The sequence below is a fragment of the Anas acuta genome, chromosome 1 (assembly GCF_963932015.1).
Source record: "Anas acuta chromosome 1, bAnaAcu1.1, whole genome shotgun sequence".
In the NCBI taxonomy this organism is placed as follows: Eukaryota; Metazoa; Chordata; class Aves; order Anseriformes; family Anatidae; genus Anas; species Anas acuta.
In genome coordinates, this window is record NC_088979.1 from 175,887,262 (window position 1) to 175,903,613 (window position 16,352).

The window sequence follows — 16,352 nt, forward strand, 5'->3', positions numbered from 1 at the left end:
CATTTCATTTTAAACTTTCTCACAGAACTGAGATTTCAGAAACTTTCTGGGTAATCGATGCACAACTTGTATATTGAAAACAAAAACAAAACAACACACACACACAAAAACAAACAAACAAACAAAAAAAAAAAAAAAAAAAACTAATACCTATTCAGAATTTCCTGTGTTGTCTCTTGCCCTACTGTTATGTGCCTCTGAGAAGTGTCTGGCCCTCCTGTATGCTGAGGACAACCATGAGCTCACCCTATCACCTTCTCTGCTCATGGCTGAACAAGCTGCTTTCTTGAAGGCTCTCCTTTACACAGCTCTTCTACAAGAGCCTTTCACAGGAATCATTTCCCTGTGTCACTGTAACTCTTGAGTAGGGAAGTCCCAGACCAGACATAGTACTCCCAGCTACCAGGCACCAACTAGATAGAAACAATTACTTCCCTTTAATAATTTACAGAAGTATTGGTAGTTCTGATAATAATACTCATCATATTTAATAATGTTTTGCTCCCAAAATAAACAAACATACATTTGTAAATAAATAAGCATGTATTAGTTTGCAAATTCACTCCCATATTAATACAGGTCTAACATCTTGATATGACATGCAGTAGTACAGATGCTAAGGCCAAATAGTCTTACTTTAGGATCAGGAATCTTAATGACAATAGTAGTGATAACACTACGGTTTTCCTGTTAAAATAATGGAATCAGATAGATAATTTCCTGTAACTCTGCAAAATGAATATGAGCCAGCAGTGTGCCCTGGCAGCCAGGAGGGCCAACCTTATGCTGGGGTGTATCAGGCACGGTGTTGCTAGTCAGTCAAGGGGAGCGATTGTCCCGCTCTACTCTGCACTGGTGTGGCCTCATTTCAAGTACTGTGTGCAGTCCTGGGCACCACAGTACAAAAAGGATGTAAAACTGTTGGAGAGTGTCCAGAGGAGGGTGAAAAAGATGGTGAAGGGCCTTGACCTGGTTTCAGGCCCCCCCTGGCCTAGAGGGGAAGACATATGAGGAGCAGCTGAGGTCACTTGGTCTGTTGAGCTGAGGGGCTCAAAGAAGAGGCTGAGAGGAGACCTCATCGCAGTCTACAGCTTCCTTGCAAGGTGGAGTGGAGGGGCAGGCGCTGACCTATTCTCCTTAATCACCAGGGACAGGACCCACAGGAAAGGTGTCAAGTTGAGGCAGGGGAGGTTTAGGCTAGACATCAGAAAGAGGTTCTTCACCGAGAGGGTGGTTGCACACTGGAACAGGCTCCCCAGGGAAGTAGACACTGCACCAAGCCTGTCTGAATTTAAGAATTGTTTGGACTGTGCACTTGGTCACATGGTCTAAAATTTGGGGTAGACCCGTGCGGTGCCTGGAGTTGGACTCATTGATCCTTATGGGTCCCTTCCAACTCAGGATATTCTATGATTCTATGAAAATAAAATTTGGAACATTATTTTAGTAATCATTGACTGCACTTCGACAATGTTCCACATTTAAGGAAGCAAAAATAGAAAGAAACGAAAATATTCAGTGGATTTTTAAATGAAGCCCTTGGAAATCTTAACATGAATTTAGGAATTAAAATTCCCTATCAAAAATTCCCTATTCCCTATTCCCTGCAGAGTGTTTATCAGGAAAAAAAATAAAAAAATAAAAAAGGCATTTCAGGCTGTAACTTTAGTGAAATAGAATTGTGAGGAAACTGATAAAGAGGTATACAATACGTTCAGAGTTCAGCAAATTATATATCTGAATGTAGAGCTGTTCAAATTAGTTAATTACAAATGATGGTAGGAATCTGACAGCTCTCTGAACTCTTTTAATATTTTATTAAATCAATCTAAAATTGTTTCAACTTTTTTTTTCCTGGTTTATGTCAACATAAATTATGTCAAAAACAGGTGCATGCTGTTCAGCCTACCGTCCTTTTCACTGTGCTTGGAAAATCATTTAAATGTCCTTGTATTCATAAATATTTGCCAAATATTTGGATTAATAATTCATTGTGCTTGGGGTTATTACATAAAACCTGTTCCATAAGCATGATGACTGAAGCTTTTTGCATAGTAGAATGGTAAATAACAGGAACAGTTCCAAGTACCATAGTAAAGAAAATTAGCTGGCAAGCATAAAATATATAGGATTTGACATAACTAAGATAAAAACTGCAACTTTCAGCTACTTAACAAGTCCTCATGAGTGTTCCATTATCAAGAAATAGTGTAGACTTAATTGAGAGCTTTTAGTCACAAGCGTTCAAAAAATTCTCTATTCTGGATGTGCTTAAAGGATATACCAAATTTAGTATCCTATTTACAGTAATTGAGTAACAAAAAGGAAAAGCTTTCTGAGCATATAGTCAGGAATGTTATATAAGGTTCAGAGAGAACCCTGTCTGGATTGATGATAGCCAGGCTGCTTGAAAGATTAACTTTTATGCATTGATTTAGACTACAATCAGGCTAAATATTTTACTTTCAAAAAGAATTAGGACAGCCATAGAGAACCTTTTATTCTCTATTCTGCAAATTTAGTTAGTCAGGATAATTTAACGAACAGTGAGGCCACACAATTTTATTACCAAAGCAGCTCCTAGAGTGAATTGTCATTCTCAACAGGCAAGCCACCATCCCAATTTGAATCTGATATTCTCTCAAAAGGGACAAGCATATTTACCCTTCAAATTTTATTTATCATCAGTCATAACATATAATATCCTATCCGTTTTATTCATCATAGATTTTTACAAGTTCAAGCTGTGTGTGCATGCTATTTACTACTGGCAACTTCATGCTCCACGGGAAAAGTCTTTTTTTTCTGATTGTAAACAGGTTTATTTATTTCATTTTTGCCAGCGGCCAGAGATAAATATAACGGCATGTCATTGATTGCGTATCTGCATTACACATCCTGTTTTAACACAGCTTCTTTTCATCTTTAATATTCAACAGATAAAATAGAAATGTCACAAATCCCATAAGAGTCGTCAGTCGTCCCATAAGAGCAAGCAGTGGTCAGTAGTAGCAAAATGACAGAAGAAGCTGTAACACCAGCTAGCAAACTGATGTATCTAAGTCCCTGAAGTCATTTCCAGTATTCACTCACTACTATGCCATCAGTATTATACTCAACCTACATTAGCTTTATCAGTGTAAGCATAGATAGTTGTTTTTTTGTTGTTGTTTGCAAAAAATCACATTTCATTTCACAAGGCTTCACCATCTCTTGACTTTGGTCTAAACAAAGCAAAATAGGGATTGGGATAAAGGTTATCTCACTGATTTTATTTGTTTTCAGAGACTTGAGATGGTTGGTTGGAATATGGGAACACAAATGGCATCACAAAGTATTTTGAGAGCTGGCAGAATTCCCTATGGGAAGTGTGTGCCCTGCCTACATACCTTACTTCGCAATTTTAACAAAGTGCTCTTCAGCACATTGCTGCGAGCTGTTAAACGTTTCCCACCTTTTGCCTTAGCAGCTGCTGCATTTCAGGGGGATTCTTGCGCTGGTTTGTAGCTCATCTTCAGCAGATGGCAAAATCATCACCAAGATGATTTGCACTTTTAGGATATGTAGCACTCTGTGTTTACTATTATGCAAGTAATCCTGTACAGTGGAAAGATATCTGCTTCTTCCTCCAACTGTCCTCTGATCCTGCCTTAGAAGGAGAGCATGTGAAAAAGTTACTGTCATGGGCTGCAGATCTCTGGGTTCATACATTCCTTTATTAGAAGTCGTGAACTGAACTTCACTAAGAGAGTCTTATTTTAGATCACCTTACTGCTTTCAGGCTTTCTGATTTTGACTACTTATACTCACTAACAGTAGTTACAAAGAGAAATATCGGATCCGTTTAAGATTATGATTATAATTATAATAGGCCACACTGTTACTAACTGTTACTGTTATTGAGGGTTAACAGGCAAACCATTTTTGTCTTATATCCAAAAGAGATTATGATTTATCTCTTTGAAAAGCAAATTAAAATCATTCTTTTCTAGTCACAGGTTTGTACTGCTGAAAGAAGAAATAATAGGTAAACAGACAAGAGTGTTTTTCAGTTAGTTTATTGCATGAACTTAGAGTACAGAATTGCTTATATGGAGAATCATAAATAAAGCCATTACAGTAATGCTGACTAAAAGCAATTTACGCATTCGAAGCTTATGAACATAAAATTTCTGTTAAAGAAAAAGCCAGACTCAATTTCAACAGGATTTAGTTTTGAGAGTAAACACGTTAAAATATGTAATTTTAATAAGAAGGGCTAGCATAGCCCTTTTGCCTGACTGAGGCAAAAACATGTTTTATGACAAGGTACTTAACCTACCTGTGTCTCAGGTTTCCCAGGAAGATAAGGAGGATAATAGTCTTTTTGCCCTTACACTGGATTGTGAAGCTTAACTCATAAAGAGTCTTATCCAAAGCCATTAAAGCCAATAGAAATCTCTCATTGACTTTAATGAGCTTTTGTTCAGGTCCTTTACAAGTCAGTTGCAAGACTGCCACTAACTTTAAACCCTAATTTTATAAAGCTCTTTCATATGCTCAGTTTGGAGGCATCTGGAGAGACAGAAATGTAGCAAAAACAACTCTCCATGAGATATAATTGAATGGTTTTATATATTTGATATTCACTGCATATGTATACATCCAAGAATACATATAAATCAGGTATTGTATGCATTTACTAATAACTTCTCGGGTTATTGTATGCGTTTACTAATAACGGTTCTCGGGTACCGTTACTTATTGGTAGCATAATCACCCCTGGATGTCACTGCTGGCTGCCAGCTCTATGCATCTGATCTGTATGTGTATACAGTTTATGACTCATCCTTTGAGTTAGCTACAATGTCAGATTCAAATTGTAAATTGTCAGTTGGTTTGTTTGTTGCTTACACAGCCTGTGTAATGCCAGACAATAGCTGACCTGGTACAAACCTCACCATCAGGTTACCTGATTCTTTAAGAAGTCTGAAGTAGCAGAGGAGTTTAATAGCAGATCAATAGTTTATATGAAGTGGCTTCTACATTTCTGAGCAAAGAAAAAATGTTTCCTGTACCGTTGAACTACAGCCTCATGGTAGGAAGGCCCAAAATCACAACATTACCAGAACTGAAAAGAAAAAGGTGGGGAGTATCATAATTATATAAGCAAGAAGTCATTATTAGACTCCTGTAGCATTTAAATAATGCTAAGCAAATATCATAAATGCTCATTTTCATTCTATAAGAATTTGAAAACAGTAAGAGTGAATTGTGTAGAAATCACTATTCTAGTCTAGATAATTGAAATAAATTTCCAGAAAAACCTTTTTTTTTTATTCCCTTAAATAATAGTAAAAAGATCCAAGTTCTCTGAATATTTATTGGCTGCTATTCAAAGCCACTATGCTCAGCATTATGAATGGCTGACGTGACATATTTCTAAACCTGAAACACAGCAGCATCAAAGCAGTAGTATTATGTAAGATCTGCCAATCTGTGTTGCACTAAGCAACAGTTTTTCAAAGACAATGTACAATAATCACACTATTTAAAATCACTATTTAATTTAGTCAATTACTCTGGAAAGGCAATTAATATTTAAGTTTGGAATATATAGAGTTAACAACATGTCTAATTCAGCACTAATCATACTTGTCCTGTTATTTTTGTAACATCAGTTGATGTATTAAATTTATTCAAACAAACAACTAAGCAGAAAGGAAATGTAAAACCTTTCCAAATCTTAGTTAAAATATTTTCATTTTATTTAACACCTCAGGAAAATATGTATCTATATCTTAACTTTCCAATTTTAGTCCTTTTAAAAGCATGCAATAACAATAAATAATATAATTTATTTTATAAAATTTTTATGAGCTAAGTAAAGATAATTTAATTTGTCAAATTTTTACATTTTAGAAATCCATATCTCTCTAAAGGTGTATCTAATTTAGATCTTGAATGATCTCAGGTTTGTTGCTTTATCAACCTAACCCATTAGGCCATTACACATGTTGTTATTCTCCAAGAGAAAAATTGATTCTAACATCTGTTCTCAATCTGTTTTTCCATAACTTCCTTTTATGCCCCATGTAACTCATTAAACTCATCTACAAAATATTACTGTCAGACTATCTACACTAAATGTGCTTTCCTATTGTAAGATTGCAAGAAATTTGGGAAGTGGTAGGCCTACAACGTAACCCATCTTAAAAGTATACTATTTTTACTGAGTCTTGTGATCCAAGAAAATATATTTGTTTTTGCAAATGAGAACCGTGATGCACATAACATAATTTAATCTAATTTCTAAAGTGACCTATAATATTTCAACAGAATGAGAATAAGGGGTTCATGTCTCATAATTGCACAGTCTGATCCTTATGAATATTGTAGTCTTATGAGAGCAAAGGTGTTTGAATTAAGAGCATACCTTCTGATTGGTTTGAAGAGCCATTTTAATGCTTTAGAACAGAACAGAATCATTAAGGTTGGAAAAGACCTTCAAGATCACCCTACCACCAATGTCACCCACTAAGCCATGTCCCTAAGCACCACGTCCAACCTTTCCTCGAACACTCCCAGGGACAGTGACTCCACCACTTCCCTGGTAAACCCATTCCAATGCCTGACCACTCTTTCTGAGAAGAAATGTCTCCTCATTTCCAACCCGAACCTCCCCTGGCGTAATTTGAGGCCAGTCCCTCTAGTCCTATCACTATCTGTGAGAAGAGGCCGACCCTCAGCTCCCCACACCTTCCTTTCAGGTAGTTGTAGAGTTGTAGGTCTCCCCTGAGCCTTATCTTCAAGAGATACACAGAGATAGATCCTCTTCAAGAGTAAGGTATCTTACTCTTACTAATACACGTTTCTACTTCCTACAAGAAAATAAGCGAATTGTTCTGCATAACTAGGAACTCTGTCTTACTTTCAGACTTAGAAAATGCTGCTAACTATTTTTAGGTTTTTCATCCAATAACCTTACTCGCACTTGTGTAAGAGATCTCAAGACTGCAGCACACAGAGTAGCCACGAAAACAAACCACAGAAAGCACCCCAGTAACCTAAAATCTAATCTGTGTATTACGTTAAGAACCAGCCATCTAGCATGCTCTTCTAAATATACTCTTCCTTTTCTTCTGCAGCTGAAATTTCTCAAAATTTTATTCTTCTCAAGCCAGTTTCCAGCCGTCATCTCTTCTGCCCCCTTTTGTCTGTATTCAACAATTGCTGCTCTAATTAAATGTCACAGAAAGATACCTATTTGCAGTTGACCTGTCCACAATGTATTCATGTAAAAATCTGAGGGTATTCAGATTTACCTCAACATGTATGAAAATCATAAGTAAACTACCTTGAAGATTTTACAATGTATAAATTTCTGTTTAAGATGGTGTAAATATAAAACCAATACCTGACTCAAAAATTCCTTACACTCTAAGTCTACAGTGGCAAATATTTCTAAGTGGAAAAAAACAAAACAAAACAAAAAACTGGTTTTATGACTATGATTTACCTTGGAAACAGAGAACGAAATAGAAAAGGAATAGCCCAGAAAGAAAGCAAAGAGTCTGTTCCTCCACAAGACAGACTGACTGAAATCCTGCAGGAGAGAACCTCTAAAACAAGATGTCAGAAATCTTAAGGTAGTAACAGAAAAAATAATAATGAAAAATAGCAAGCACAACATGAACACAAATAATAACAACAATAAAGAGAAGAATGAAAAGAGAGTAATAGCATCATTAGACTACTCGGAACCAGACAGTAGGCTTTTTTCCATCTTTTTCTAGACAACAAGTATAAACAATTGGTCTCATCTTCTAGAAGTCAGACAAATTCATAAGGTCCTTGCTGTCATTAATTCAACTAACGCCAGTGGATGACTTCTGTATAAAATAGGTACGAAAGATGAAACAAATCTAGCCTTGAGAACTTACCTGTGAAAAGCACTGGCTTTTTATAATATTAGAAGAGAATTCTCCCTTAAACATGTCAAAAAATGCATTTGGAATAGGGCAAAAAGGATTTATAGGATTTGTATTTACACAGCAGAATGCACAGATTACATGACTGTTATCTTCTGAATCTTAAGTTACAACAAGAACATGATTTCACACAAAGAGTAACAAAACCAAAACCTAACTAAAACTGAAGTGCAGAAAAACAATATTTACTGTCTCCTTGATGAACAGACATGCATTTTTACCTATCAAGAAAAAGATCTTTTGGGTTACATTTTGAAATAATTCAATATGAAAATGGACCCATATTAAGAAAACTTAAATATTTACTTTGGGGAAAGATTTGAAATATCCCTACTAATATCCATAGACCAGTTAACAGTTAACAATTCCTAAATGCACTTACAATTTCCTAATTCTTTATCCCAGTATTGGCACTAGAGCAAGACAAGCTCCCTGGAGGGAGCCGCTCCAAATTGCATCAGCTGGCAACATCCTCAGGGAGCATCTGTCAGCTACAGGGAGCTGGCTCGCCCTCTGCCTACTCCTCCGGTACATCCCTACAAATTTAAAAGCTCTACTCCTTCTTCTTCCACGCGGGGGAATTCAAAGGAGTCTTTGTTCCTTTTATAATAGTTAAAAGCAAACTCAATCGCAATCCACCAAAATATTTTATGAAATCTAATAATTCCCACAAAAAATAATAAGAGCACAATCATGTGGAATTCACACATGCTGTGTCACACAAATTACCCAAGAGATATGCACTGCTTTTCAGTTGCAAGCTTAAATGATACACAGCTAATTGACTTACCGGGCCAAATGCATTGCTGTCAAAGCTGTGCCCATGGTGATCACCTTCCACCCAAATATGTCCATGGGGAACTTTCACATACTTCTTTTTGTATCCAATGGTTCTAAAAAGAATTGCAAAAAAGGCTAATCATTTTTTTATTTAAAAAAAAAAAAAAGCATTTTCTTATGAAAATTCACATATTTGTTATTTTGGAATTTGACCTTGCACACCATGAACACTTGCTTAAAAAGAACAAAAAAAATACATGCTAAAGTCCTTTAGATTTCAATAATGCTACTCAAGTGAAAATGAATAACAATTTTGTATGAGCTAGTTGCACTATCAGGGCCTGTTTACTAAATTGCTCTGGCAAAAATCAAATCACAACAGGGAGTAAAAGACTTTTCAGTTAAATATAATTAAGGAACTCTTATTTCCATATCTGTTGTAACAATTCTTTGAACCATCAGATTTTATCTCAGGTAAATGCCAGTGGACATATGTCATAATCACATAAAGATATTGTATTGAGCATGCTTTCCTTTCAGGGTAGCATTAGGTACTTCTCGAAACTAATCTGGTATATGTGACCTGGCCTTAGATTCAGAGTTTGGATTACAGTAATGCCTATATCCTGGGGATAGGATTTCTTCACCTGTAACAAGCTAAACAGGATAAACTTAAAGGAAACGTCTAGAAGAAGGCCAACTGAAAGGGAAAAAAAAAAAAAAAAAAAAAGATATTGATGATTCAAGCCATTCTCTACAGAAAGCCATACTGAAACAGTGTCTCAGCATGCAATGATATTACAAAAATGACAAGCTACAGAGGAGTCCTAAAAGCTGAGGTTTGCAGTATGCAAAATTCCTGTATTTAGTTCCCGAGTAGCTGTCATTCTCACAACTGTAGTCTGCCTTCTATTATACACTTTTGTTTTCTTTCAGACAGGATCTGTTATTCTGCAAACATTCATGCAGGGAGGTAATTCTATCAGGGACACTGAACTATTACCATGATGAAGCATTTACAGACAGGACTATGGATAGTGATACCTCTTATCTTGTATTGGGTAACCACATCTGACCAGAGAGAAGCAGTCTTTTGATCTAGTTGGCTGCTTCCAGCTGCTCACCTCGTTTCACCACCTGCCCTCAATGCAGAAGGCAAAACAGGAGCATGCTCAAAAACTGAAGAATGTCAGCTGAAGACAGAAAATCACTTTCACCAGCAGATTCAGCTGAACAAAGCTGATTGGGGATGGTCACAAATCAAAATGAGAAAACTGTTTTTTTGAAGAGGGGTGGAGAGAGAGAGAGTGAATGTTATGAGGACAAGCTAATCAATAGCCAGATGACTATGAAATATTAAATAAACATGGAATCTCAAACGTGCATTAATAAAGTCAAACAAAAATAATAATCTACTTTGTAAGTCACAAAATCCAAACAGTGCTTTTTCAAACAGCTTCAGAGGCAGCTGAAAGGACAAGTCTGCCAAAATTAAATTCTAATGGAAATTCTACCTGAGTTTTTATTAGAAGTCAAAAAAATGATTATTTGTGCCTATTTGTGGAAAAAGAGACTCAACATTTCATCTTTCTTTAGAAAAAAATCACATTACATAATATTTAAGGCTGAGTCATTATATCATTTATATAAAAATGCATAACTGTCCAAAGTTGGCAAACATATGATTCCTAAAATGCAGAGTCTGTAAAAATTTAATTATCCTAAAATAGCTATTTATGACAATTCAACTACTTTTTTTTTCTTTTTTTTCCTTTAAAAATAGTCTAGACAATAAAAAAATGTTTATGTTTTGAGATTCCATAATGCTTTGTCTCACTAATAATTTATTTTATTAAGTACCAAATGAGAACATATTTTACTAGAAGCATGTGTTTTAAGATATAGTTCAGAGACGTTCAGAGACATTGGCCACTAATTCTGTTCTGTATGATTAGACACTCTAAAAATTACTAAATTAATACCTTCCATCAGTGATAAAGGCAAACAACAGCTCAAAAAATACTTATTTTTCTGTTTTATTCATCTTCATAAATATAGAACAGTAGATTGTGATAAAGTTTTGTACCTTCACAGACTTTATGTACAAAACTGAATTTCATTGATAGGTGAAAGGGATTTGAAAGTTACTTCTGTTGACATGTTTGCCTCATAAATGCCAAGAAAATAATCTGGCAAATGTCAGTCAGTGATTCCTTCTCTGATCACACACAGTCTCCAACCCCCAAATAATCTCTTCCTTTATTACAATTATGAAATTAACAGGAATGGAAAAAAAAGCTTTTGCAGTAAGTATTTGGAAACAAAAATGGAGAGAATGTAGGCTGCATGGAAAGACCTGTATTTGCAGAGAGCCTGTGAAAATACAAAGGCTTAACCATGTGTGTATAGTGTATTCTTTAGGGTATAAAGCAAAAAAAAATCAATTACAGAATTCAGTAATTATTATTGGCTCTTTTTATTATTTCTACAATATAGGATTTTTTTTTCTTTTCTACTTTTGAAGAAGCCATTGTAAAGCAGAAAATTTTGTTTCAGTTATGCAAAATCCCTGTCTCTTTCAGTGATTAAAGAAAAATTATGTAAAAATTTTCAGATTGAAAAAAATAACACAAATGATTGCACGCAAAAAGATTTAACTTAGAAGATATAGAGTTAAAACTGATAAAGTTGGTAAATGTATTAAGGGAATATGAAAGAGAAATGGAAAAGGAACAGAAGCAGTAGTTTATCTGTTTTAGTAGATAGGACTGATACTAAATGGATAAATTCCTCTGTAAGCTCTGCAGATAAATTTAAAATCTTCTGCCATTTAATGTATGGAGTATAAAAATCATCATTTTTTTCCCCATCTGTAGCTGCAATAGTAAAATTTTCAGTAAAATATCACAAACAAAAAGTACCTGTATACCTCTGAAAAAAAGGCAAGAAAATTTATTTTTCTAAGATAATTCATTCAAAATGTTAGTGTAGGTATTTGCACAGTGCAGTTGCCTGGGGACTTTGTGTCCACTGTAGCAATACTCCTGCAAACGCTGTTCTTTGGAGGGCAAGCTGAAATTTAGAAGCCTTTCACTGCATGAATTAGTACCAAACTACAACAATAAGCTCATGTTACAGTAAATTGGATCATCCATTACTTAATACTGTTTTTAATTTTCAAGATAATTTCATTGTTGAATTGCTCCACAGAAGATCAATAAATCATTCATGCAAGCCAACCAGGCTTCAGAAAACCATATTCAGTTAATGACAGTAGGTTATTTTTAATTACTGCTGCAAACACTACGTTGACTTTTTCTAAGAACAAAAAAGTTATCGTTTTCTCTCCGTTGAAGGTAGTCCAAATTATTTCGTGGTCAAAATTAGTTAGTTATTAACACTGCCTCTCTCTCACATGAATTTTACAGAAATTACACACTTTAATCTCAGTCCTAAATTACACAGAGGAGACCATGTGTGTGCACCACATTGGCAATATGGCTCTTCCTCTTAATACATCAACTGCCATTCATTAATTTCATTAATTAAACATTTTAGCCAGACATGCTGAATGGAAACATCACCCATTTTTTTATGCAGTCCTACAAGGCCAAATTCTAACACAAATAGTGCAACATTATTTCTGATAGGAAATAATGAGAGAAAAGAGAAATGTTGATTGAAGTCTCTCTCTTAAGGATAAGAGAACACTATAACTTGCAGGCAACTGCCATCCACTTTTCATATTCAAGACCATGTAAATAATTAAAAATTACAAGTATAATGATTACTAGCTCCGTGAAAAATAAATAAATAAATAAATAAAAGTGAAAAATCACTCAGGAATGTTTCTAGCAGTCTTCAACAATAACAATACCTAAAATCCTCAAGCCAAATATCATATAAAAGCACCAGAAGCCAGCACTAGTTCACCAGGAATTTTATATCAACTCATTCTGAGAGGCCTTTCCTACAAAAGCAATGCAATGAATTGTGTATTTTGAAAGTAGTACAGAAAAAACTATTATTTTTCCTTCTATATTAAGAGAACACTTCAACTCATTTTTCTGCATTTGCATGTAATCTTGACCTCCGTTAGCTCTCACACATTAAGTATTTAATTAAATTCAGAAGATTTCTGAGTGAATTCTTAAGAGAAAAATTTGTGCAAGTGATAATTAACTTAGTATTTGTTAATTCCATATCCAGTTCATTAGCACAAGTTATAATTACTGAATAATCTTTTACATTTCAGAAAGCCTCTCCTGATAAAGGGCAGTCTTTCACTTTCTGAAACATAACATCTTTAAAAAAACAATCTGTTCAGCACTTTATATCCTGCTCATTTGACCATTTTAAAAATCCACTTTCAGGATAGTATAGGTAAAGACATTAAAATACCCAGATTTTCATACAAAGTAGTCAAGCACTTGTATATATATATATTTATATATATATATACATATATATATATATATATATATATATTTCAGCTTTTGCCTAGGTATTCGAGAGGTTAGCAATGATCACCTGTGCTACAGTTGCTCAAACCCCAGTTTTGACTACTCACTGTAGAGTCTAGGAGAGTTCCATTAATTTTACTGATGAGAATGTAATAGAATTACTTTTATCCTTATAGTCACAGAAATTTGTCTGAAATTTCATTTTTTCTTACATTTCAAATACATTTTGAACCCAATGCAAAGGTGGTATTTTTGTTGTTTTTGTATATTTGTTTGGCTTTTTTTTTTTTTTTACTTCATGTTTTAATAGTTAACAGATGTACTATCCTTGGCTGAGAAATAATTTCAATCTTGACAGTCAAAAATGAGCTCTTTATGGCATTCTAACCACCTGTCCACTAGCAAGAAAAATCTGCTTTTTTAGGATGTGGTACCAGTGCCAAAGCAAGCAACTTGGCTCTGCTAAGTTGGATGAGGAATGACTGCCTTCCACTTGATTTGACCTTGAGAAATCAGAAGGTCCCTGCAATCTCCATACCTTTGGGTGCCATCAGGGAACAGACACTGTAGACAATTTCTTCTGTTTACATAGGAGATAGTAAACATACACAAACACTTTTGGGAAAAAAAAAAAAAAAAAAAAAAAAAAAAAAGGTAACCTATATCATGCTAAGAACAACTTTTTCCAAACAACATAAATTGATGCACATGGAAATCAAATCACGTCTCCATCTTCATCAACTTCACAGAATGAAAGCTAGTAAGATATTCAATTTCAGATGACACCCAGATCCCAAGGTACAAACCTTATTGTAATGTATCATGTAAATTATATTAGTATCACCACAGGGCATTTTCCACATGACACTAATCACCTCCCAGCCCCTAAGAAATCTCTGTTTTCCCTTCCAACAGACACACGCAACCATCTGTGTCTTTTTACTTTAACCCTTCCCTTACAAGTTCTATATGCTTTTGACCACAAGCTGTTACTTAATCAGCTGCCTTTAGAAGGCAAGTTTTATGTGTGTGAACCAAGTAAATATTTTGTTTTAAGGCCAGGTTACCAGACTATGCATGAGAGTATGTCAGCAAGCTTGGGAATATGCTTTGGTTTTCTGCAGCTATTAACATTTGCCTCAGAGCTGAAACATGTTTTCCTTAAAAGCTGTAGATCAATCGATTATTGAAATAGATCTGAGCTGAAAATATGCTCTGGAGAAGTGCTGGAGGAGATCCACGCTTGGGCTGGACCTCTAAAAGCAGGTAGGCTGAAATGAAAGAAACAAGAGACTCCAGACTGGGGAGATTAGGAGCAGTTAAGGAGACAAATGATTCCTTCACCCATACTTGGGCAAATTTTCAACCATCTAAACAATGTAGGTTTCAGCTTTTGCTACGAAAGAGATATTTTAAAGATTTATGAAAAATTAAGACTAATTGACTAGTTTTCTCATTCAGAACAGGACAATAAAAACACAAGTTTTTATAATAAGCAAAGCAAGAATGATGCTGAACTTCAAATGGTGTCTCTTTTTTTCCCAGCTAAAGCCTTCTTACCGAAGTGATGCCACAGCCAGTTTTGTTGCATCATTGCAGATTTATAAGTTTCAGAGATGGTAACAGTAAATATCTTTAGAAATCTAACCTAGAAGTCATGGCAGATATTTGTAGCTCTCTTTTATTAATTAGATATTTTCTCAGAAAGTATGTTATTCTAAGCAAAATAATTATTTAGTTCATTACTTGCTTCACCAGCTTCTTCAAAATTGCAGTTAATCACTTTTAAAACATACAGTATTCAGAAAAAAAAAAAAAACTGGATTTTAACTTCAATTAAAAACCAGTCTAACCAAATACTGATATTTACAGTTTTTGTGAATTATCTGCTTTGTGAAAACATATAAGACTAAGTCAAATGTTCTAAAAATGTTGTCACCCAAAAAGTACTCTATTTTTTTTTTTAACGGAAATGAAGATAATTTTGATGCATATATCTCAGTGAAGATATGACTTTCAGTGCCATATTCCAAATAGGTACGGAAGCTACTCTTCAAAATGTAGCACGTATCTTTGCCAAGATAAATTTATCTTCCCCCTCAGAAATCAGGAGAATATGAAAATACGTACTGTACATCTACTTTTATATTAATAACTTTTTTTTTTTTTTAACATATGACCTGACAGATTCCTTAATCTCTGCAAGCTTTATTTTGACCTACCTATTTTTTTTACCTGTCTATTTTGTAGAGAGATTTAAATTGATGAATGGAAATACACATAACCTGAAACACGCATACAATGAAATAAAGCCAGGTTTCTAAGATATATCACTTTAATTTCTGATGCCTGACCTTATGTATTCTTTCTTAATGAACTCCTCTGCTACTTTTAACACCTGTTTGACTATTATCAACATTTGAATGGCAGTTTCAATTTTTCTTAAAGTACATTTTCTTCAATTTTTTTTTTTTTCTGAATTTTCAAAATATTTTCAAAACACTTCTAAGCTTTTTAATGAGTAAGCAGTTATGGAGCTGCTGTTGCTTTATAAGCCTGGTATATGTGACGCAATGCACATTTATCCCAATCTGCTTCTCCTTCATATATCTCTTTCTGGAGAAAGTTTTCCATGACTTCGCCCATTCACTATTTTTCCCAAAACTATCATTTGACTTAAACTTTGATGATAAATATATAAGATGATAACATTTCTAGGTTGTATTTTATTTTCTTTGCATATTCTCCTCTTCACTTTAAAGATATTTATCTAGGGCCTATGTTTTGCCACTCTTCCAATATTTTTACCTACAAATACATATGCATACATATATATTTATATACTGCTTACACAGTGGACTGTTACACAGGTGCTGGGCAACCAATCTGTTAAATTAAATTAAAAAAAAAAAAAAAAAGCTACAGCTAACAGAAATTATTTTCTAAATTTTGTGAACAGTAGAGCTGTAGCAGCATTACCAACCAGCAATGCCAGAGGATCTAGACTTTAAAGAAGTGCTTTTTCTTCAACTACAGTTTTTTGTGTTTACTTGCAATCAGTTTTTGTGATTCCCCTTTTCAGCCTCACATTGCCTTTCTGTAATCTTTTCAATTCATCCTACTTTCCTTTAGAAATCAC

General features: G+C 34.6%; 1 protein-coding gene across 5 annotated transcripts in view; it reads right to left on the reverse strand.

Annotated features, from left to right (window-relative positions):
- IMMP2L (inner mitochondrial membrane peptidase subunit 2) overlaps positions 1 to 16,352 on the reverse strand; it is a 474,976-nt gene that overhangs the window by 88,586 nt on the left and 370,038 nt on the right. For 4 of the 5 annotated variants that reach the window (XM_068669474.1, XM_068669478.1, XM_068669473.1 and 1 more), the window contains one exon: positions 8,761 to 8,863. The exons of the other annotated variant lie outside the window; for it this stretch is intronic. In XM_068669474.1, coding sequence (XP_068525575.1) covers positions 8,761 to 8,863 — 103 coding nt within the window. The remainder of the gene's footprint in view (positions 1 to 8,760; positions 8,864 to 16,352) is intronic. 5 annotated transcript variants of the gene reach the window in all.